At 41.7% G+C, this 25,235-nt stretch overlaps 1 protein-coding gene across 1 annotated transcript in view; it reads left to right on the top strand.

The window, feature by feature from the left end:
* LOC311104088 (parvalbumin-7-like) overlaps nt 1-23,729 on the top strand; it is a 49,957-nt gene extending 26,228 nt beyond the window's left edge. Inside the window, exons 4-7 of the mRNA XM_084145751.1 lie at nt 21,507-21,575; nt 22,427-22,559; nt 22,862-22,971; nt 23,087-23,729. Of these exons, the coding sequence (XP_084001877.1) occupies nt 21,515-21,575; nt 22,427-22,559; nt 22,862-22,971; nt 23,087-23,112 (330 nt within the window). The 5' untranslated portion in view covers nt 21,507-21,514 and the 3' untranslated portion in view covers nt 23,113-23,729. The remainder of the gene's footprint in view (nt 1-21,506; nt 21,576-22,426; nt 22,560-22,861; nt 22,972-23,086) is intronic.
* Nucleotides 23,730-25,235: the final 1,506 nt, after the last annotated feature.

The following is a 25,235-nucleotide window of genomic DNA, read 5'->3' as shown; positions in this document are numbered from 1 at the left end:
GGTTGAGTACTACCAAAAGGTTTTATTTGGCTCGCTCAGTTGTGGCTTGACCAGTAAAGAATAAAACTACAAAGAGAGGACCATTAGGACAATTCAAGTTGGTTTAGCTATGGCAAATATACTTCAACTGAGTAGGCAACACTCACCAATAAGCCATCAATCCTCAACAGCTCTCTCCTGTAGGCGTATTGGCCAACATTGCTGTTCTGCAGAATGAACGAGTCGTGCTATTGCTGTTCTGCAGAATGAACGAGTCGTGAGCTCCACCTGGCCAATTTACGACCACATTCAGCAGCGTTTTTTGCGCATCACATCACATAACCATATAACTAATTTTGGGATAGTGCTTTTATGGCGATGTCGGTGAAGTCTATTGCTCCATTCGGTTTTTGGAAACAATATCTGATGAGCCAATCTGTACTTTCTGCAAAAAAAGTCCCACCTATCTCTAAAAACGAGCTCTCTGTGAAATGCAGTGTGTGCCAAAACTTTAAACAGAGCAAGATCAGCCATCTCTCATTCGATTTCACATTATCTCAGTCTTTCATAGTATTTCAACAATGGTTTCACTTTCACACGTACCTCTAATTTAACAAATTACTGTACTTTATTTTGATTACTATCTTAACAAATGCACTGATGTGGTCAAATTATATGAAATAGCCTGTCAAGAAATGTTGCATGAATTCACAATGGAAATACAATGAAATATATATATTTAAATATTATTACTCCCACAATTTCACAAATGTTCAACATACAGTGCATAGAGACAGTCTACACCCACTTGAATGTTTTTCTAATTTAGCTGCCTTAATATTACATCTAAAAAGGGGTTAAATTAGATTTTTTTCCTACAAATCTACACAACCTACTCCACATTTTTTAAGTGAAAGAAAGTTTTTGAAAATGTTCCACAAAAAAATTATAATAGTGAAATACAGTATCATAATTGGATAAGTCTCCACCCCCCTGAGTTAAAACTTGGTGGAAGCACCTTTGGCAGCCATTACAGCTGTGAATCATTGTCATTAAGATTCTACCAACTTTGCACAACTTTTAGGGAAACATGCAGTGCCTTCAGAAAGTATTTATACTCCACATTTTGTTGTGCTACAGCCTGAATTAAAAAAATTGACCAAATTTAGATTGTTTTTTTTACGCACAATACCCCATAATGTCAAAGTGGAATTATGTTTTTTGAAAATGTTTACAAATGAATAAAAATGAAAAAGCTGAAATGTCTTGAGCAATAAGCATTCTAACCCTTTGTTATGGCAAGCCTAAATAAGTTCAGGAGTGAAAATTTGCTTAACAAGTCGAAATAAGTTGCATGGACTCACTCTGTGTGCCATAATAGTGTTTAATATGATTCTTGACTACCTCATCTCTGTACCCCACACATACAATTATCTGTAAGGTCCCTCATTCGAGCAGTGAATTTCAAACACTGATTCAACCACAAAGACCAGTGAGGTTTTCCAATTCTTCGCAAAGAAGGGCACCCATTGGTAAATGGGTTTTTAAAAAAAAGGGATAAAAAAGAAACTTGAATGAGTAGGTGTGTCCAAACCTTTGACTGGTACTCTATATATACTTAACATCTAATCAAGATACACTACCGGTCAAAAGGGTTTTTCTTTATTTTTACTATTTTCTACAGTGTAGAATAATAGTGAAGATATTAAAACTATGAAATAACACATATGGAATCATGTAGTAACCAAAAAAGTTTTAAACAAATCAAAATATATTTTATATTTGAGATTCTTCAAATAGCCACCCTTTGCCTTGATGACAGCTTTGCCCACTCTTGGCATTCTCTCAACCAGCTTCACCTGGAATGCTTTTCCAACAGTCTTGAAGGAGTTCCCACATATGCTGAGCACTTGTTGGCTCCTTTTCCTTCACTTTGCCGTCCGACTCATCCCAAACCATCTCAATTGGGTTGAGGTCGGGGGATTGTGGAGGCCAGGTCATCTGATGCAGCACTCCATCACTCTCCTTCTTGGTAAAATAGCCCTTACACAGCCTGGAGGTGTGTTGGGTCGTTGTCTTGTTGAAAAACAAATGATAGTCCTACTAAGCCCAAACCAGATGGGATAGCGTATCGTTGCGGAATGCTGTGGTAGCCATGCTGGTTAAGTGTGCCTTCAATTCGAAATAAATCACCAACAGTGTCACCAGCAAAGCACCTCCACACCATAACACCTCCTCCTCCATGCTTTACGGTGGGAACTACACATGCAGAGATCATCTGTTCACCCACACCGCGTCTCACAAAGACATGGCGGTTGGAACCAAAAATCTCAATTTTGGACTCCAGACCAAATGACACATTTCCACCAGTCTAATGTCCATTGCTCATGTTTCTTAGCCCAAGCAGGTCTCTTCTTATTATTGGTGTCCTTTAGTAGTGGTTTCTTTGCAGCAATTCGACCATGAAGGCCTGATTCACACAGTCCCCTCTGAACAGTTGATGTTGAGACGTGTTTGTGACTTGAACTCTGTGAAGCATTTATTTGGGCTGCAATTTCTGAGGCTGGTAGCTCCAATGAACTTATCCTCTGCAGCAGAGGTAATTCTGGGTCTTCCATTCCTGTGGCGGTCCTCATGAGAGCCAGTTTCATCATAGCACTTGCTGGTTTTTGCGACTGCACTTGAAGAAACGTTCAAAGCTCTTGAAATGTTCCATGTTGACTGACCTTCATGTCTTAAAGTAATGATGGACTGTCATTTCTCTTTGCTTATTTGAGCTGTTCTTGCCATAATATGGACTTGGTCTTTTACCAAATAGGGCTATCTTCTGTATAAATTTCACAAATTAACTTTCAAGAAGGCACACCTGTTAACTGAAATGCATTCCAGGCGACTACCTCATGAAGCTGGTTGAGAGAATGCCAAGATTGTGCAAAGCTGTCATCAAGGCAAAGGGTGGCTATTTGAAGAAAAATTAAAGGGGTGTGAATACTTTCTGAAGGCATTGTATTTGTCAAAATTGCTCAAGCTCATTAAAATTATTTCATGCAAAAAGTATTTTTTGCCTTACTGCTGTACAAATGCATTGAAAAACATATTCACTACATGGAACAACAGATAGTACCAAAAAAATATAAACAGAAAGTTTGTTCTGAAGTGTCTCTCCTATATCTGAGAGGTATAAGAAAGATCAGTAAATATTTGTTTGTTTTTTTACATGTATTTAACCCCATATTTTTGGCATCAAACAGTCTCCATCAGTGGAGACTGCTGAGGGGAGGACGGCTCATATTAATGGCTGGAATGGAGTAAACGGAATGGTATCAACAACATGGAAATCATGTGTTTGATACCATTCCATTGACTCTATTCCAGCCATTATTATCAGCTGTCCTCCCCTCAGCAGCCTCCACTAGTCTCCATATATACTGTACTTCTATAAATGTTTTCAACTGGTACCGGGGGACCTTCAGATGAGTCTTGTGAGGCCTGTAGGCGTCCTAGAGCAAAACAACCGTTGCACAGAGGGGTTAGCCCAAATGGTATTAGTGGGTAGCCCAAACGGTTCGGACGCTACAGGCAGAAGTTGGCAGATTGGCTGTACTGACTTCAGACGAGCCTCCTGACACTTATGGAGGTCATAGAGAAAAACGGAGAACATCATTGTGTTTGTAAGAGTCTCATCTTTCCATAGAGGGGTTTGTAGGCCAAACTGTTCAGACGCTACAGACGATGCAGTGGATTAAGACGTACAACTGACAGATTTCTAGGGGATTTTGTATTATGCTAATTGATTTCCGCAGGGGCGCAGACATCAACCTTATGGGATGACGTGGTCCTCTGTAGCTCAGCTGGTAGAGCACGGCGCTTGTAACGCCAAGGTAGTGGGTTCGATCCCCGGGACCACCCATACACAAAAATGTATGCACGCACGACTGTAAGTCGCTTTGGATAAAAGCGTCTGCTAAATGGCATATTATATTATTATTATTATGACATTTGCTTGAAAATCAGAGACAAGGTTTGAATATTGCTGTCCATCAATGACTCCCAACCAAATTGACTGAGTTTGATCAATTTTGACGTAAACAATGTATATATGTTGGAGTTGTGCGAAGTTGGTAGAATCTTAATGAAAATGATTCACAGCTGTAATGGCTGCCAAAAGTGCTTCCACCAAGTATTAACTCAGTGGGGTGGAGACTTATCCAATTATGATATTTCAGTCGATTTATTTATATACATTTTTAACATATTCAAAAACGTTCGAGTAGGTTGTGTAGATCTGTAAGAAAAAAATTGAATTTAATCCCTTTCTAGATAACATTTTAAGGCAGCAAAATGTGAAAAACATTCAAGGGGGTGTAGACTTTCTATAAGCACAGTCTTTTTTCCCCATTCACTAGGCTACACTTGACAAGCAGTTCCCTTATTCCACCACTTGGCACCGTGTGTACACATGGTCATGGCTGTGCGTAAATTTACGCACACTCTCAGGCAAACTTTCATATTGATAAATCTCACACAGCGTGGAAATGATCTCACACGTGGTTTACGCACAGATTTGTGCCTACGCATGATTGATAAATTAGGTCCCTGGTGCGCTGTCATCTACTATTCTATCTTAAAAGATTAACCTGAAGCTGGGAATATTTTCTTTTATGTGAGTGTCAAAATTATTCTTTGATCTTTTTTAACCAGACATCCCTCTATGGATTTTCTCAGATGTAATAGCAGTGGTCGGTTATTCTGTCTTTTTGGTAAAATATTATTTTTTTCTGTTTGTTCACACAAATCATGAATGATTCAGAAAGAGAGTTGTTCAAAGACTCTGAGACAAATCACCCAACACCCCAATTAGAAGACAATGGTTTGTGAGTGAGTGCGTGCGTGCGTGTGTGCATGTGTGCATGTGTGTGTTTGTGTGTGTGTGTGTGTGTGTGTGTGTGTGTGTGTGTGTGTGTGTGTGTGTGTGTGTGTGTGTGAGTGTGAATGTGTGTGTCTCACCCATTATGTTGGGATTGTGTCGACTGGAATCCCCCACATGAGTAATTAATAAAAATTAACCAACATTGTTTCTCCGAAACGGAAATGTGATATTGTGTGAATGTAATTTCTGCTGAGAGAGATAAAAATAGTTACTGGCGTAAAGCTCATTACCTATATTGAGTGCATCCGAAAAAGACACTCACTTCAAAATCTGCTACACACAGTTAAACCTAACACCAACTATACTCTACATGCAGTATATGTTACTAAATAAATGGCCCAAAACAATGAACGCTTCTTTAGATAATTACACTATGGTGCAGTTGGCTAGCGCAACGACCATGATAAGTCTAAAGTGTGTGTCCCAAATGGTACCCAATTCCCTATATAGTACACTACTTTTGACCAAAACTCTATGGGCCCTAGTTCAAAAGTAGTGTAGTAAAATCGGATTAGGGTACCATTTGGGACACTGTCTACTGACTGGCGCAGCTGTGCTGAGGGATATTAGAGTATAGTGGATTGATGTGCACTGGGTGCAGTGCATTAACATTGCTTGATTGCTCTATGGTGGCCACCCCCTGGCTCCCACACACACACATACGTACACACACACTCCCCATACAATGTTAATTTCTCTACTATAAGCTGCCTCCAACGTTGTTTTAGCGAATTTGGCAGTACGTCCAACCAGCCACACAACCGCAGACCACGTGTAACCACGCCAGCCCAGGATCTCCACATCCGGCTTCTTCACCTGCGGGATCGTCTGAAACCAGCCACCCGGACAGCTGATGAAACTGAGGAGTATTTCTGTCTGTAATAAAGCCCTTTTGTGGGGAAAAATTCATTCTGATTGAAGGTCCTGGCTTTCCAGTCGGTCGGCCTGGCTCCCAAGTGGGTGGGCCACCCCTGCCCAGTCATGTGAAATCCATATATTAGGGCCTAATGAACTGATTTCCTTATATGAACTGTAACTCAGTAAATTCGTTGAAATTGTTAAATATTGCGTTTATATTTTTGTTCAGTATACATTTAGGGGAATAATTATCATTGTTGTTGTTATTATAATGCTGTGATGCCATTTAGAGCTGCAGTTTAAGCCTGACTGCTTCTTAAGTCGAATGAACTTTAGTGCTCTCTCTTCCTCAGGCCTTGAGCTGGTGTTATGCTCGCTGTATATATTAGAGCTACTATTCACAGTCTTATTACAGTTCATTCACACTATATACTACACCCACACATCTGACACATGTAGCCCACAACTTCAAGGTCATACCGATCTTGGTGTGAGTGTGTGTGCCTGTGCCTGTGCCTGTGTGTGTGTGTGTGTGTGTGTGTGTGTGTGTTGACATGCATGCTTGCATTTTTGTGCTTGCTTGGTGGTGTGATTCTCAAGCGACATGGTTATAAATGTCATTTTGTCAGTTGGCCTACAGAGGAAGAGAAGGTATCACTGACTCGCTGACATGCTTCCTAAAACAAACAGGAACACACTGACATTAGAACCCAAGGAGAGCTAGAAAACGTATGACTTTGATATACAACACACTGATATTAACTCAAAAGGTGTTTTGTTTCCATCCATTATCCGTACTAAATTACATATTTCACACACATCATTCCTCAAACTCAAACTTGCATCCAGCATTAGTTATGACGACATCGCCAGGGATACAGCGTCTGTCTCCCATATTACATTTGTAGCATTGCCGGGTGCAACTCAACACCTCTCTCTTGAGTTGTACGTCGACAGATACTCCTGAGGAATCTCCTCACCCCTCTACTCCCTCTCCCCCCTCACCTCCCTCTCGCTCGCTTTCCCTTCTCAAACTCATTTCCTCACCTTCCTTTCACTTATACCTCCCTCCTCAAATCCCCACACCCTTCTACTCTCCCTCTCTTCCCTCTCCTCATATCTCTTTCCCCATGTTCTCCCTCTTCCCTCATATCTCCCCTTCACAATCTCATATTCTCCCAAAGCCTGTCTCTCTGGTCTAAAGCACCGGTTGAAGGGATTACACACCTCCCTGTGCCAAGTCCATTTCAGACCAGCTCTGATACTCTGCCTACGTCCCAAATGGCACCCTATTCCCTATATAGTGCCCTACTTCTTACCAGAGCCCTTAGGACCATGGTCAAAATGAGTACATTGCATATACAGTTGAAGTCTGAAGTTTACATACACCTTAGCCAAATACGTTTCAACTCAGTTTTTCACAATTCCTGACATTTAATCCGAGTAAAAATTCCCTGTCTTAGGTCAGTTAGGATCACCACTTTATTTTAAGAATGTGAAATGTCAGAATAATAGCACAGAAAATGATTTATTTCAGCTTTTATTTCCCAGTGGGTCAGAAGTTTACATACACTCAATTAGTTTTTGGTAGCATTGCCTTTACATTTTTCGGGTAGCCTTCCACAAGCTTCCCACAATAAGTTGGGTGAATTTTGGCCCAATCCTCCTGACAGAGCTGGTGTAACTGAGTCAGGTTTGTAGGCCTCCTTGCTCACACATTTCCTATAGGATTGAGGTCAGGGCTTTGTGATGGCCACTCCAATACCTTGACTTTGTTGTCCTTAAGCCATTTTGCCACAACTTTGGAAGTATGCTTGGGGTCATTGTCCATTTGGAAGACCCATTTACGACCAAGCTTTAACTTCCTGACTGATGTCTTGAGATGTTGCTTCAATATATCCACATAATTTTCCTTCTTCACGATGCCATCTATTTTGTGAAGTGCACCAGTCCTTCCTGCAGCAAAGGACCCCCACAGCATGATGCTGCCACCCCCGTGCTTCACGGTTGGGATGGTGTTCTTCGGCTTGCAAGCTCCCCCTTTTTCCTCCAAACATAACGATGGTCATTATGGCCAAACAGTTCTATTTTTCTTTCATCAGACCAGAGGACATTTCTCCAAAAAGTACGATCTTTGTCCCCATGTGCAGTTGCAAACCGTAGTCTGGCTTTTTTATGTGGTCCTCTGTAGCTCAGCTGGTAGAGCACGGCGCTTGTAACGCCAAGGTAGTGGGTTCGATCCCCGGGACCACCCATACACAAAAAAAATGTATGCACGCATGACTGTAAGTCGCTTTGGATAAAAGCGTCTGCTAAATGGCATATTATTATTTATGGCGGTTTTGGAGCAGTGGCTTCTTCCTTGCTGAGCGGCCTTTCAGGTTATGTCGATATAGGACTCGTTTTACTGTGGATATAGATAATTTTGTACCTGTTTCCTCCAGTATCTTCACAAGGTCCTTGTCTCCTTCCTGAGCGGTATGACGGCTGCGTGGTCCCATGGTGTTTATACTTGTGTACTATTGTTTGTACAGATGAACGTGGTACCTTCAGGCATTTGGAAATTACTCCCAAGGATGAACCAGACTTGTGGAGGTCTACAATTTTTTTTCTGAGGTCTTGTCTGATTTCTTTTGATTTTCCCATGATGTCAAGCAAAGAGGCACTGAGTTTGAAGGTAGGCCTTGAAATACATCCACAGGTACACCTCCAATTGACTCAAATTATGTCTAAAGCCATGACATCATCTTCTGGAATTTTCAAAGCTGTTTAAAGGCACAGTCAACTTAGTGTATGTAAACTTCTAATACCAATGGAATTGTGATACAGTGAATTATAAGTGAAATAATCTGTCTGTAAACAATTGTTGGAAAAATTACTTGTGTCATGCACAAAGTAGATGTCCTAACCGACTTGCCAAAACTATAGTTTGTTAACAAGAGATTTGTGGAGTGGTTGAAAAACGAGTTTTAATGACTCCAACCTAAGTGTATGTAAACTTCCGACTTCAACTGTAGGACAAGGGTACCATTTGGGACGTATACTCTGTGTGAATAACCCACCCATCGTCTCTGTTGAGGTTCAGCTTTTCTATTGCGGCCACCATCATCTCAAGGGGCTTTCAAGATTTATTGTAATGATTTAGTTCAGATTTGTTGGCGCGATTCACATTGGTTGTCCATACTGGTGTGACCAACTGGATCTGTTAGCCTGCTAAGCCTAGGCATTAACTTGGCGCTAGCACAAGTCTTCAGGTCTAAGAAAAGTTAGGCTACTAATCATGCGAGTGCAGTTCACCGAATCACCTCCATTACCATCGTTGATGATTGGGCTAGTTAACTTTCAGTCTGACTGTATGGTCGTCCTTTGAGGTTGACGACAAGACACTGGCGTCCATCTTATTTTTTTCCCTATAGATTGAGGAACCTTCCTTCATCACATTCGACGAAAACTCAATTTGTCCTCTTTCTCTCCCTGCCTCTCCTTTCTCTTTTTTCCTGTCTCTTTCATCTGGATCTTCTGCACACTATTTCTCTCCTAGCCTTCAGACTGGCCCATCATTCTTACTGTCTCTGTGCGTCTCTTGGTATTCCTCTTTTGGGTGTGTCTTCCTCAGCCCTGCGGCGTTCTGTCTATTCTTGCATCAGAACGAAACAGCGTTACATCATTGCAACGGAATGGCTGATCATGCGGAGTGAGAGAGGAGGCCCATCCATCTTAATATTTCAAATGCAGACTCCAATTTATTAAGGCTAGGAGAGGATCCCTGCAGATGGACGACCCAGTAGCTCCTTTATTAAACAAGTCATTAATTTCTGTCCCATGGCCGTCCAGCTCTCATTCTCCTCTCATTCCCTCTGTCAGGACCCATGGATGTCCTTGTCCATCTTGTCCTTTCTCTTTCTTTATCGCTCTCTCTCTCTCTCTCTCTCTCTCTCTCTCTCTCTCTCTCTCTCTCTCTCTCTCTCTCTCTCTCTCTCTCTCTCTCTCTCTCTCTCTCTCTCTCTCTCTCCTCTCTCTGTCTCTCTCTACCTCCCCTTGGACAGTATCTCATTCCATCGCCTCTCCATTGCCTACCCTTTGTCTTTCTCTCTCTCTTTACACCTTTCATGTTCCCTTCATCCCTTGTTCCCTTGTTCCCTTTATCCCTCTCAGTGTCAATTTTTGCTCTGTGTCTCCCTTGGAGAAAATGCTGAAACAGAGAAATGTAATAGTTGAAGGGAGGATGATGATGATGATTTTCTGTAATGGGTCTATCATGTGATGTCCCACAGCAGGCCAGACAGACAGCAACAGCAATGCCCCTACATACCCACATCTACTGCCAGGTGGCAAGGCTCAGCACAGCACAGCTAAACAAGTAAACAATGCATTGCTTTCAGTGGGTTGCTGAAACAGACTTCACCAGTATTTTACTGGATACTGATGACACAGTAAATAAACCAGGCTACAAGAAAAGGCTGGCCCTCCAAAATGTACATAAAAGAAGAAGAAAAAATATGTAACCTCGTTTGAAAAAATAAAAGCCTTCATATTGTCCAACTTTTCATCCAGACCCACACTGTTCTGCAAAGATGACATTTGGAGATCCCACTACCTCTCATCTCACCCTGGACCAGCCGCACAGCCCTTCTGCCTCTTCAAAAGCTGTCAGTTTCAAAGGGACTGAGATTTTGTCTGTTTTAGCTGAGCTTTTTTAGGACTTTTTCAAAGCTTCCCTCCGTCCCCCACCTCCTGTCCCCGCTCTCTCTCTTTCTCTCCCTGGAATTCGGCTTCCTCTAAAACATTTTCAGTTTTATCCTCTCACTCTGTCTTCCCCAGAATAACTCTGTCTTTGTTATTGCAGGGAAACAGGGAAATATGTAAACATATTTGTGCTTTCTTCAGCCACAGGAAGTGGCTCTCGCTAGGAAGCGTGTTATAAAGAGGAGGCCTTCGAACGACAGTCGCCCACCAGAAACGTAAAAAATAAATATGTGGTTTGGCTAAAGTATAACCATATTTGACATTTAGTTTCATATTATAACTTTGTTTCAGAGTAGACCTAGTGTGAAAATGTCACAGACTTAGACGAACTGAAATCAAACACTCAAAGGCCTCATTACAGTTTCAAATCAAATGTTATTTGTCACATGCTGTGTAAACAACAGGTGTAGACTAACAGTGAAATGCTTACTTGTGGCGCAGTGGTCTAAGGCACTGCATCGCAGTGCTAACTGTGCCACTAGAGATCCTGGTTCGAATCCAGGCTCTGTCGTAGCCGGCCGCGACCGGGAGACATGGGGCGGCGCACAATTGGCCCAGCGTCGTCCAGGGTAGGGGAGGGTTTGGCCGGCAGGGATGGCGTTTGCAATGCCAGGGTTGTGGGTTCGATTCCCATGGGGGGCCAGTATGAAAAAAATAATGTATGCACTCACTAACTGTAAGTCGCTCTGGATAAGAGCGTCTGCTAAAATGACTAAAATGTTAAATGTTACTTACGGGCCCTTCCCAACAATACAGAGAGAAAAAAAAAGAGAAATAGTAGAAAAATAACAACACAAGGAATAAGTACATAATGAGTAACTATAACCTAGCTATATACACGTGGTACCAGTACCGAGTCGATGTGCAGGGGTACGAGGTAATTGAGGTAGGTATGTGCATATAGGTAGGGATAAAGTAACTAGGCAATGGAATAGATAATAAACAGTAACAGCAGCGTATGTGGTGAGTCAAAAGAGATTAGTGCAAAAAGTGTAAATGCAGATAGTCCGGGTAGCTATTGGTTAACCTTTTAACTAACTATTTAGCAGTCTTATAGCTTAGGGGTAGAAGCTGTTCAGGGTCCTGTTGGTTCCAGACTTGGTGCATCGGTACCGCTTGCATCGGTAACACCCAAGCACGCTGTGGGGTTAAGTCATGCCTCTCGTGGCTCTTGGCTGCATGGACCTGAAAGGCAGAGAGAGGAGGATGATACATTTAGTCTAAGGAAGGATGGAGAGCACAAAAGTTTAGTGGAAGGAAGGAAGGAAGGGGCCCCTTAAAAGGAGGGAATATACCTCTTCATGCAGTGAACGGAAGGCGGAAGGGATGATATCATGAAGGGAAAGAGAGGAGAGAAAGAGTTAAAGATATATAGTGCTTGAGCGCATTAGAATTGGATGGGGGAATAATATTCCCATGAGTGGTACCAGAGGGAATAAGGAATAGGAGAAAGAGGTCTAAATTATAGAGTTATAAATTGCAGAGAAGTACAGATGGGGAGGTGTTCCATATCAAAGTAATTGATTGGAAATATGTCACGATGACTCAACAGCTAATCAAACTGCGTGATTAACCTCATTTGAGAAATGCATGTCATTCCAGAAACAAAACTTTATCAGGTTCTTTACAAAGTACAGCATCTGCTCCATAAACATTCCCATTGAGATATGGTAAGAAGGTTTAATAGCAGCAGTCACTGAGGTCCCCTCCTCATCACACCATGTCCCAGTACATTTACACATGGGAGCTCAGTGACCCACACCACCACTGCCTCCCTACAAGCATTTCGCTATAACATCTGCTAAATATATGTATGTGACCAACACAATTTGATTTGATTTGATCATATCCAATAGTAAACCTGTTTATTGCTCTCTTTAAGTACAATACAGTAGCACCGCAGCCCACATCGCACTCTCCATCTCTGCCTTCAAACCCACCTTTTCAAAGGTCAAAGAGTACACACACACGCATGCATGCGCACGCACACACACAATATACACAAACACACACACACAACCCCCCCCCCCACACACACACACACACTTCAATAATATCTCAGACATGGAAACAGCTGATGTGTGCAGTCCACTGGTACAGCCATAATCAGTAATACATATCTATATGTGACAGGCTTTAGAGATTCCTGAGGGGGTGCTGCCCCAACCAGATTGACCTGACCCACCAAGCCTCTGTGTTTTATGGTTAGATGATGCTGAGACCCTGTTTGGATTCGTTCCCCACAAAGTAATATAGCCTGCGTCCCAAATGACGCCCTGCCCCCTATATAGTGCACTAATTTTGACCACACCTACACTGTACATATGTAGGATCTTAATTTGATCACTTTTTTGTTGCTGAGATTTTCCTGAACCGCAGGAAATGCAGATGAGCTTCATGATTTACATAAATTCACTGAGAATTCGCATTAAAACATGGTTATATTAACAGTATTGCACTTTTCATGTAGCCTAATTTTGACCAGCTAATAGCCTAACCACCGATCAAGCAACATTAGGGACTAAACGTTCCAATCCTGTTGCTGCAGGATTATTTTGCTGCGATAATACTGGTCAAATTAAGATGCTACATCTGTATATAGGAAAAAGGGTGCCATTTGAGACAAACTCATATGAGCATAGAGCATATGGTAGTCCACGGATATCAGATTTCAGTTACAGTTAAGATCATGGACGTAAAAAGAAGTCATGATTGTTCAGGATTTACCTTCAGCTTTGCTTTGCCTTCTGTCTGCTATATACAGATTAATTAGGGACAGACAGAAAAATTATAGGATAATGAAGGTGGATGTAAAGGGGTGGATTAAGGAAGTTGGCTGATGGTTTTAATCCCCCATCAGAAGGAAAGGTAGATGAGAGAGACGTTAAAATAGGGATGGGCATACATTACAATTAGAAAATACAACTACAAAATACCCTAAAGACCAATGTATCAAAATAAAATATAAGATACTTTTGCAAAGTATTGTATTTAATTTAAATACATGTCTTTTGTATTATAAAATACAAGTAAACGACCGAACAGAAACAACATTCTCAATAACGGTTACAGAAACGTCTTACTTACTATGACTGTGATATGTTGTTGTTTATCTACCTTAGATGAATGCACTGTCACTCTGGATAAGAGTGTCTGCTAAATTACCAAAATGTAAATGTAAATGTGAAAATGAACAACAGCAAAGCACACTGGCTATTGCCATTGGCCTTGTTTCGGGGCAGCGCTCATTAGAATAATACTCAGCATGCCTTGCAATTGTTCATTTTTACATATACATTTACATTTAGTTAATTTAGCAGACACTCTTATCACACCATAGTGACATAAAACTTTTGATACCAATGTAGGGTGAAAGGGGGCCACAAAATGTTTAACTTCTATAAAGAAATGGTATAGAAAAGTATTTTGTATTTTTTAAATTACAGCTTTCGAAAATATATTGTTACAAAATACATTGGACTGTAGTTCAGCCCAATGTAATACACATACAAAATACTCAGAAGTAATTCAAATACGTATTTCAAATACATGTAACAGAACTACTACCCTTCTCTGCTTTGAGAATGGTTAAGTGTGAGAGACAGGGCAAGTTGGAGACAAAGAAAGGCTTAGGAGATGAAGAGAGTGACAGAGCGAGAGGAGGAAAGAGAGAGATAAAATTACAAAACGAGAGAGTTTCTGAGAAAGAGAGATATCAAAGGAGGATCTAAGGACAGAGCACCCTGAGCGGGAGGTGTGAGAAAATCAGATGGGTGTAGGGAAGGCGAGAAAGAGCGAGAGTAAAGAAAAGGGTGTCAGGTGGAATGGGTGCTGGAGCCTGAGCAGGTGATTATTAATAGCAGGGGTTTGATTAGTTAAGTGTGGGTAAGGGAAGCGATAGGGTTTCCATTTTCCCTCCTAAAATAGGCGGAGGGGAGGGGTATAAAAAAGAAAGGAGTGGACCCTCGTCTCTTTATCAGACCTCCACCCCACCTCTCTGGCCCCTTTCTCCGTCTCCTCCATACTACTCCTCACCTTAACTCAGGTAAGGCTGCGTGCTTTGGGCAACAACCAGGGTTGGGGTCAATTCAATTTTAATTCAGCCAATTCAGGAAGTGAACATTGAGATTTCAGTTTACTTCCTGAATTGAAATGGAATTGACCCCAACCCTAGTAATAACATGGAAGAGGCTCCATAAATTGGTCACCACAGTAGAGAATATCAATAGTTCAATTTTAAGCAGTTTTGCAGTACACTTACTAACAACTACTTTGTGGGAAAAATTTCTACAATTCTATGCAAAATTGTGAGGGTAAGCTCTTGTTTAAGTATGTAGGTAGTTACGTGTTGGAAAATAGCATGAGCAGGTGCAATTTATGGTGTTAGTTGTATAATGTGAATAGCTACTGTATAAAGAATATGAACTAAACGACCAAACCTTTCAACAATGACGAAGAGGACATTAACTAAGTATGGTGCAAATTGCTGACACTGTGAAATTGTATTTATTTATTTAATTTTTTAACAAAGATGCCTCTCGGGACCATAACCTTCCCTCATTATCATTCTGTATGTGATTACGTTGAGTCGTTGAGTATGATTAGTGCATTTGCATGATACTCATGTGCTCATATCTCCATGTTAATGCATATTCATGGGGTCAGTGAACTGATTCAGTGGCTATAGCCTCTGTTAATTAAACAGAGACAAATAATGGGCGTGTCCCAAATGGCACCCTATTCCCTATAGTGCACTACATTTGACCAAGACCCAATAACCCAAAAAGTAGAGCACTTTGTAGGGGAAAGGGTGCCATTTGGTACGCATGCAACGTATTGTTTGTGTGTCATGATGAAATAATGTATGACTTAAAGACTTCAGATGTTGCTTTAAATGCTAATGGTAGCTTAAGCGATTTACATATTTTTATTTATTTAATAATTTTATATTATTCTGTGTTTTATGTAAATGTCTCATGATGTGGTTGTTATTGACATGTTTGGCATTTGCATGTAGATTATTGATTGTCCCATTGTCCCAGATGGAGTTATGAGATGATGTGATTAGTTGATTAGATACGTTTATCCAGGAGAGTCCCCACTACTACACAATGCCTGTTGTTGTAGCTGCTTAGTCATTGAATTGTGGGAACTTTGGTAGCCAGACCTGGGTTCAGATATTATTTGAAATTTTTTTTGCATTAGCCTACCTGGATAGCCAGGTGGGCAAGGTTTGCACTGGGACCGCTCTATTGGTTCCATTGTTACAGTCAAATTTAGTCAAGTACAGATAAAGTATTTGAACACAGGTGTGATTGTTCAGTTGTACTGTGGCGGTCCAGTAGGTAGCTAGCTCAGCAGTTCTTTTCAGCACCATGCTGTGAGATAAGATAGTGGACTTTTTTGATATGTCCAAAGATCATACCCCACAATCAATCCCCCACTGCTCTTTGGGTTTTGGTATTGTTACCATGACAAGAGAGGCTGTCATGGTAACTTTTTATAATGAAATCAATGATTTGCAGAATCAATTGCATTTGTTCTGATGGACCGTGAATAGCAAACATTAGATTGGATACACTTAGCACAAGATAGCAGCCATAACTAAAGACATCATTACCGTTGGAGCTACAGCATTATCTTGTAGCCACCCAGTTGAGCTGTTCTATACACACTTTCAACAATTCATTTACAAGTTGGCTATCATTCTGAATCAAAATCCTCCAATAAAATGTTTCTGCTGGACAGTAGTCCCAGTTTGTTGTGTTTAAATCATTCTGATTCACATAGTGGGTATTTCAATGTAAAATCAACTGTAAGTAAGAGCCCTACAGGGTATATGAGTCCAGACACACAATATTACAAAACATTATCTAACCAACAGCACACAGACGTACATATATGCATGTATACAAACACACACACAAACTCATAAACCTCCCCATATGCATACCTAACCTATACCAAGCACACAGATCAAATCTAAGTTCGAACACATCACAGACATATTTGCAAAGCCACACTTTCAGTCATACAAACACACACTCTCACACACACACACACACACACTGACACTAGAAACGACCGCATACAAACATACACATGCTCTAGTAAACTGAGACCGAGGGGGCTTAACTTAATGGGCTTGAGTTTCTTGAGACGCAAGTACATTCTCCCTTGATCCCTTGCTCTCCTCACCCACACCCGGCCTGCCTAGACCCAGAACCCCCTCCTCCAAACATGCACACGCACGCACCATGCAGCTGTTGTAATGAAGGCTAGGAGTCGGTCCGTTCTCCTGAGGCGCGGTTGGGTTTCCCTCACCTCTGGGTGAGAAGAAGGGCACAGCCGGCTCTCACGCAGGACAAAAAGGAGGGTTTCATATTTATACTTTTCATTGGAGCCAAAGGGTTAGCCAAATGGAGGAGTGTTAGAAAGGGGTTGGGTGAAAGGAAGCGCTAGATCTCAATAAGATGAGGCTGACTGTTAAGGCATTCGCATAGGACAAACTGTGGAAAGAGGCTAACTACTAAATAGGGTCTTGTAGGCTCCTATAGAGAGCAATAGTAATGGCGCCTTTTTGTAGGCACTAACTCCACCATGGCTCATTGGCCAAAGCCTACGGGGAAAATGAATGGGTTTTTGGATAAATGGCTAAATAAGGTCTGTAGTAAACACAGGCTTAGGAGACCTTATATGTCTTGTTCTATGAGATCATCTTCATCAGTTAATGTCACTTTTTGTGAATTTTGAAGCATTTATGTAATCAAAACAAGCACATAAAGCTCATAACCCTTACAGAAAAACCACATGAATTTCAAGTGGTCACATATGAAAACGTGTTATTGTGTGATCACATGTCAACAATGTGACCGTGTAAACACATGCAAAATCATGATCTCATGTGAAATAAATGTGACAACATGGGGATGCCAAATTTCAACATGTGATACCATCAAACTACATGTGAAAACCCAGGTGTCAAATGTAATTGAGAATATTTTACTTTAAATGGCATAATTGACATGGGGTACAAAAAGTCAAAGGTAGACTTCACAGGCACACATATGAACTCACATGGTATAGTTTGGTACCTTGTAGGTATAAAGGGTCATTTTTCTCCCCAATATTTTGAATATAAGGTACGAACGTCACTGCACTTCGATAGGTGGGGGCAATGTACTGTGCAATGGCCTCTCCTGAAAAAATCAAGTGAAAACAAATAAAATGTACTGGTGGGTTCATTAGCATATTTGGGGGCATGGTCAAATGTATGTGTATTTGTGCCAACAGTTAGTGGAAGTGTTGTAGCAGTTTAAGTGTTTGATGGTTATGTCAATGCAAGTTGAGCACCTCCTTTGACGCTGTCTGTTCTGCATAGGTCACTAATGATCTGCACTGTAAAGAGGTTATTGTGTGTTTTCCAGTAAGTTAACGACAACTTGTTGTTAGAAGTTGCTGTGAATTTGTCAGTAAGTTATTGTAAAATTTGCAATAACTTACTCGCAAAATGTTGAAGTAGGCAACTTGCTGCCACTAGCAATACATGCCAGTTAGTGATGTTACGTTTGAGACTGGCGCTCCGAGACATGCGTCGAAATCGCTAAGCAGTTTACTTGAAGCAGTGTGCGGATGCTTGTATCACTTTATCAGAAGCACGTGATCAATGACGTCCAAAGCTTAGTTTTGTCGAACAACCACCAGATCGGTTCGGTATTGGTTTGGTTAAAAAAAGGCTACCCTGCTCACGCGCTATGGTGTGTGCGGATTCATCTATAATAATTTGGCTGTTCTAAATTCTTTTGACCAGCAGGTACCACTAGTGTACAACGTGTTGATCAAAGCCTCGAGTAATGAACAATTTTTTCCCTGACACAATTGGCTGGAAATGCTCAATGCTCCCTTTCCCCGTCACTAATGCCAGTAACCTACTGTGCCTTCACTGTGTTGACAACATGCAACATTACTAGTTAATTGGCAGCATACTATAGCAGCTGCAGCCTATCATAATATTGCATGCGTAGCTTATTGGAGGCTTTCAGCTAGCTCTTTCTGGTCTCCCATGAGCAGCAATATCATCCCTGTTAAAACAGATTAGCAACAGTAAATTACTATGAACTTCACAACAACCAATTTGCAGATAGTTGACAATAAGTTATTAAAACTTAAATATACTTTTTCTTTGAACCATCTGACGTTAAACTACTGGAAATTGCACAGCAACCACTTAACACAGCTCTTGAGCATCATCAGTTCTTACAACAATTGAAGAACAGACAGTGTCAAAAGAGGTTCTCGACATTAATCAACATAATGATGAACCACTTAAACTCGGACAACATTTCCACTGACGGTTGGTACAAATACAACATATTTTAAACCATGCCCCAAACTATGTTAATGTTAATTCCTTAAGTGCCTATGCTTATCCCAATGTAGCTACCACTTTGTTTTGATATTAAAATATATAATCTGAAGGAAAATATGTAATGTGGAGGAAAACAGAAGTTTACAGTGTACAAACTTAACATGATGAACATTAATGACATTTGCTCTCACGGGTGGCCAAAAATAAATCTCTCCACGCCACACAACAAATAGGCTACACCTTTGGATTACCCAAACATGGCTTAATTTAACCATCAGTTGGGTTTTAATTCACATTCATTCTGGGTTGAGCCAGTAGATGGGTCTTTTTTAATGTAATCCATAGTTTTTTTTTTTACTTTCACAGGTGGCCAAAAAGAACTGAAAGCCACGCCTCCAGTATTCTGTATTCTGATCTGACCTGGTGGATCATAGCTCAATAACCCAACTAAGGGACCCAACTGGCTGGGTCAAAAATAACCCAACGTGTTCTGTCCGCTATTTACCCAGCACTGGGTTGTTTTTAACCCAGTACTTTTTAGAGTGCAGTAGGGATTTTACATAGAAAAAATGTACATTATAATAGATTATGCGCACATGTACCCTAAAAGATATCGACCAGTACCCAGGGCCAGATTAAGAAATATTAGGCCCCGGGGCAACAAGCTGTATATTTGGTGCGCATGCTGGTCAAAAATGTTGGCCTTTCCAACCAGTAACTGCCAAAATAAGGGACACACTTGAATAAACAAGAGATACAAATAATATGTTATGGTCTAGGGTGCATTTTCCTGGCATGGTTTAGGTCCACTTGTAGGATTTATGCCAAGGCGCATTGAAGCTATTCTGGCAGCTCGTGGCCAAACCCTTTAAAGACACTATGTTGGTGTTTCATTTATTTTGGCAGTTACCTGTATGTGCTTGGAAGTTTTTTTATCCACAGTCATTTTTGGGAAACTATTGTTCCTCTGTGGCTAAATTATGCTCTCTGGTGTATTTTTTTACATTGAGGACGGGCTCCTGTGGTTGGATAAAAAATATATATATAATAATTTTGCCTCTTGGGCCCTGCCCCTGACTCACACAATTGAAGCCCCTGCATTAAGCCCCTGCATTAAGCCGGCCCTGCCAGTACCATGTGAATTCCTATGTGTACCTCTGAAGGTACCTTATGTGTACCTTTAACCTTATATTCTTGTCTATAAATCTGTGGCCACAGACCTGGCTGTGTAGCAGGAAATGCAGCTTGCTGGCATCCCCATTACAGAGAAATTGTGTGTTTTTTTCTGTAAGGGAAAAGCTTAATAATTCATAAAGGTCATGTTAACTAACTGATATTATCTCATAGAACAAAACGTATAAGATCTCCTAAGCCTGTGATAACCTCAGACCTTATTTTCGGCGTTTATCCCAAAACCCCATTCTTTCCCCATTAATTTCCCCCATAGAAACGGTCGAACGAACCAGAGGCAACGCATTTCCATATTTTAGAACTACAAGCTGCTGAGCTCTATTGTACTATATATGTCTAGCTGGGCCTTTTTCTCACTTATCCCATGAGCCTTTGCTGCAGCAGTGTCTTAGGAATATATCTTAGAGCACCCTACTTGGCCCTGCCGTCCTGCCGCCCTGGAGCAGGGCCACCCCTCGGGGGCCATTACAGATGTAAATGAATCCAAAGATAGATGTATAAATTGCCCTCGCACGATATCATAGCTCGATATGATATCCACCACACGGCCACCACACGGCCACCACACCTCAACCCACTAATCCATTCCTCAATCACTCCTTCTCAACACCACTCGCTCCCCAACTCTCCTCTCCTCTCCTCTCCTCTCCTCTCCTCTCCTCTCCTCTCCTCTCCTCTCCTCTCCTCTCCTCTCCTCTCCTCTCCTCTCCTCTCCTCTCCTCTCCTCTCCTCTCCTCTCCTCTCCCCTCCTCTCCTCTCCTCTCCTCTCCTCTCCTCTCCTCTCCTCTTCTGGGAGACAGATGGGGGCTGGGGCTGGGGGCTGGGGGCTGGGGGGGGGTTAGGAAGGGTAAGGTGATACATTTGTAAGTATGAAGCAATTGACTTCAATGGCACACAAGGTCGGACACACAGGGCCAAGGGGTTTGGACACACAGCTCGCCTTTCAAAGTGTGAGACATATGGAGCCCCCGTCCCACTCTGTAGCTCTACACAACTCTAACTGTTCTGTGGTATGTCCAACGGCCTCCTAGCTCCACAGCTCTAGCTCTTGTTCTTGTTCTATGGTATGTCCGACACAGCACAAGGCTCAGATCCTATGGCGCTAACCCTGCTGAGTAGATGCCTGGAGACCTGCCACGTTTCTCTTATAATACCCCCAACGTCAACCCCCTCCTAAAAAACACACACAAACTAAATGGAGAACTGAGCACCCCCCACCCCCTCCTCCATTTTCTCCTCCTCCCTCCTTTCTAATTCGTTCTCTCAATATCTCGCTCTCGCCCTGATTTCTTGCTCCAGTTCACAAGTCTCAGCAGTGTAATATGAGAATGTCTCTCGCTGTTCCCTTTGCTCTCATGTACCCTTGTGTTTAACTTCTTTCCCCCCTTTTCTTCTCCTCCTTCCTTCTTCTCCCCCTCTTTCTTAACGTTCCAGCTGCCGAGATGGCGATGAACAGCATTCTCAACGCTGCCGATATCAAGAAAGCCCTAGACGCATTCGCAGGTGACCAAACGTCATGTTCTTTTCTTACATCACATTTAGGAACAGTCCAGGACTAAGAAGCATTCTCAATGAAGATTCTCCATTGAAAGATTTAGTTTTTTGTCCAGGACTAGGCTTAATCTGTGTATGGGAAACCATCCCATAATGTGTAAACACTGAATATAGGCAAAATAAATGGCTAAAATGCTTAGTAAAGGTATAATTCACTTCTTGTATTGCACATTAGTGGCTAATATGTGTTCTCTATACTAAAGTGTTAACAGGCAGATCCCATTGGTCCAACATACACATTGGATGTGTTCCAAATAGCACCCTATTCCCTATAGTACACTCCTTTTGACCAGAGCCTTATGGGATCAACACATTTTTACATAATTATGATACTGTAATAACACATATCTGACATAATTATTACCGGTATACTATAATAACTGGTATTGTGTAACACATCTGCCAGAGGATGCCAGCTAGTCCTGGGGTTGGCACAGTCCTCTGACCTATATAGTTGATGTGATCACTGGCACAACACATGCTCTGAATCCACACACACAGACACATGTACACACAGACAAACGCCGCATCATAGTGTAAAAATTGTAATTTCTTAATTAAGGATTGTTTGCCATTAACGTTTAGCCTCTGGGGTGTTGTATCCAGGCAGTCACCCATATTGTTTTTTGTACTTTGTGTGTGTGTGTGTGCAGGCATCCACGCGTGCGTGCCTGTCTGTCTGCGTGCATGTGTGCCTGCCTATGTGTGTGTGTACGTGTGTGTGTGTGCCTGCCTCCATGTCTGCCTGTACTCTGTGTGTGTGTGTGTTCACTAAACTGTGTGTCTATCATGTCGTGCAGCGGCTGACTCGTTTGACCATAAGAAGTTCTTTGAGATGGTGGGTCTGAAGGCCAAGTCGGCTGAGGATGTGAAGAAAGCCTTCCTGGTACTGGATGCTGACGCCAGCGGGTTCATAGAGGAGGAGGAGCTCAAGTAAAAGACCCACACAGGGAGACACACACACACACAGAGACAGACAGACAGACATACACAGAGACACAGAAAAACACAGACAGAGAGAGACACACACCGACACTTTGACTGACCACACACTCCTTGATTTATTAAACAAAGTACAGTGCGTGGTGACTGACCAGTGACCACGTGGACATGCATCCACATCCCACATACACACACATACAAACACTCATGGTTATCTGTTTAGGCACCAGAGCATTCCTAATTGTTGTACTGTCTGTACTCAAGTCTCTCTACCCTCCTGCTGTTGTCCATAGGTTCGTACTGAAGGGATTCGCCTCAGACGGCAGGGACCTGACCGATAAAGAAACCAAAGCATTCTTAAACGAAGCCGACAAGGACGGGGACGGCATGATCGGCATCGACGGTAAGAAAACTATCTCTCTGACCGACGGACACGTACTCACCTGTGTCATCACCGCGTAATCAGACCAGAGTCTACAGAGTGTTCTAACCTCTTGTCTCTTCTTGTTCTCTTTCAGAGTTCGTTGCCCTGGTGCACGAGTAATAGACACCTCCCTAAACCGACTAGTGCTCCACCACCCGGCCCCGATACTCACTCCCCCTCTCCCAGTCCGCAGCCGACCCCCACAGGCCCCCCTCATTCCTCCACCTACCCTCACTGACACCTAGCTCTCTCCCACTCAAGCGCACTACTACCACTGCACTGGAGGAAGGGGGTCGTGGCTCCCGCCCCCCCACCCCGCTAACTTACCCCTCTCCCCCACTCCCACCCACAACCCCCACCCCCATCCTATTTATTTGTTCCTTTTTATACAAACATATGTGTTTCTGTTTATGAATAGTTATCAGACCGCCTGGAAGGCCAATAACCTCAAGTTAAAATAATCATGTAGATATTTCAAAATGAGAGAAAGTCATATCTCCTTTGAGTTGATTTTACTTCACCCCTTTTTCTCTCTCCCTCTTCCCCCACTCTTTCTCTTTCTCTGTCCCTTGTTTCTGTCTCTCTCTTCTATCTCTATTTCAACTTTCTGGCACTGCTCCCCTCCTTTCCTTTCCTCCCCATCCTTCCATCCCTCTCTCCTTTGGTAATGAGCTGTTGTAAAAACACACCAAAAGATGAAAGAGGTCAAGCTGTGAAAGAACAAAATAAAATAAAATAAAGAAATGCCTCAAGAACAACGACTCACTCCGATGCTTCCTTTAATGCTTCCTCTCCTTCTCTTCTTTGATTGGTAGTGCTGAGCGGTTAGTGATTTTTGAGGTCGGTTCGATGACAAAAAAGTATTCACGGTTTTCGATTTCAGTTTTGATAATATATTTTGCCTTTTACTGCAGTGGGCTAAATCAGGGTCACACAGAGTGTTTGGTAGTCTTAAACAAATCTACTTTGAAACAAAAGTATACCCCTCATTCACATGGTTATGGGCTTAAAATAATAAGACACCTGTACCATGTCAGATATAGAGTTGAAATGTATTCCATTTTGAGTTTCCATCCCAATATTACACTTTATATACACTACAGAAGACGGAAATGTAGCAAAACCGTTTGACATAGATTTTCGGCGGCTTTAAAATAAAGTATGTTTATTAATTGGGAAATTATGAAAACTATTAATAACATTCCACCCATGAGGCCACTAGAGGGCAATTTGGTCATTTGACTACAGGAAAGGGGTACACATTAAATGCATTTCAAAATAAAACAATGAAAATGATTTAAAGCTTTTTAATGGACATTTCAAAGCCAAAAATAGTGAAAATGAAATTGCCAAAACATTACAAATATTCCATTGTCTCTGTCAGGTCAACATTGGGTAGACAAAATAGAAAATTACTATGATAATAATAAATATTTCAGTTGTGTATATTACTTCGTTTTTATCTGATGACTTTATTATTTTTCATTCCTTAAAGTCATCATCTCATCTCTGCTCAGGCAGTAGCAGCCAGCCAGACCATCTAACGTTATCTCTATGCTCCCCGTACTGTACTGTCTTTAGTCATCCTATTTAGCTAGACTAGCCTGTCTAATAATACTGCAGAGCAGTCTGACTAAATCATTTTACTAGTTCTTCAAAGGAGATAAGGCATACATTCACAAACTATCTCTGTCCCTCGCATTGCTGTGTTGTGTACATTCCTCTCATGTGGCCTATTTGGTCTGTGTGTATCTAACCTAACAGCCAAGCCGGAAAGTACAGGCGCAATAGATTATGGTCATTGTAGTTAATTACCACGTTTCTGCACTGAACTAGGTTTAATTATTGGCTTGATACTACAGCCAAGCGTCGCACATAGTTCTTGAATTGATTTCTCTCGTGAATTATTTGATTTCTCTCTACAGAAACGGCGCATTGGACTCAAATAACTGAACCGACGTCGGTCAATTGGTTGTTCAACCCCCCCCCCCCCCCCAAAAAAAAACAAAAACACAATTGCTTAGCACTACCGATTGGCCCTCAATAACTAGAAAATAAATGTGTAAAATATCGACAGCAACAGCAACTAAAAAACGTCAGAATCAGAGGATGTATTTGTGTCTGATTAAAGGAATTTGAAACAATGTGAAAAGCAGCTGCCATTTTTTTTCTAGCAGTAAAGTAAAAAGTCATTGTTTATTTAGAGCTATTACATTAGCGCAACACTCTCACATGTCAGCTAT

The sequence above is a fragment of the Coregonus lavaretus genome (genome assembly GCF_964263955.1).
Source record: "Coregonus lavaretus genome assembly, chromosome: 28".
In the NCBI taxonomy this organism is placed as follows: Eukaryota; Metazoa; Chordata; class Actinopteri; order Salmoniformes; family Salmonidae; genus Coregonus; species Coregonus lavaretus.
The sequence above is the reverse complement of the archived record's forward strand: the minus strand, read 5'-3'. Positions and strand labels throughout refer to the sequence as shown.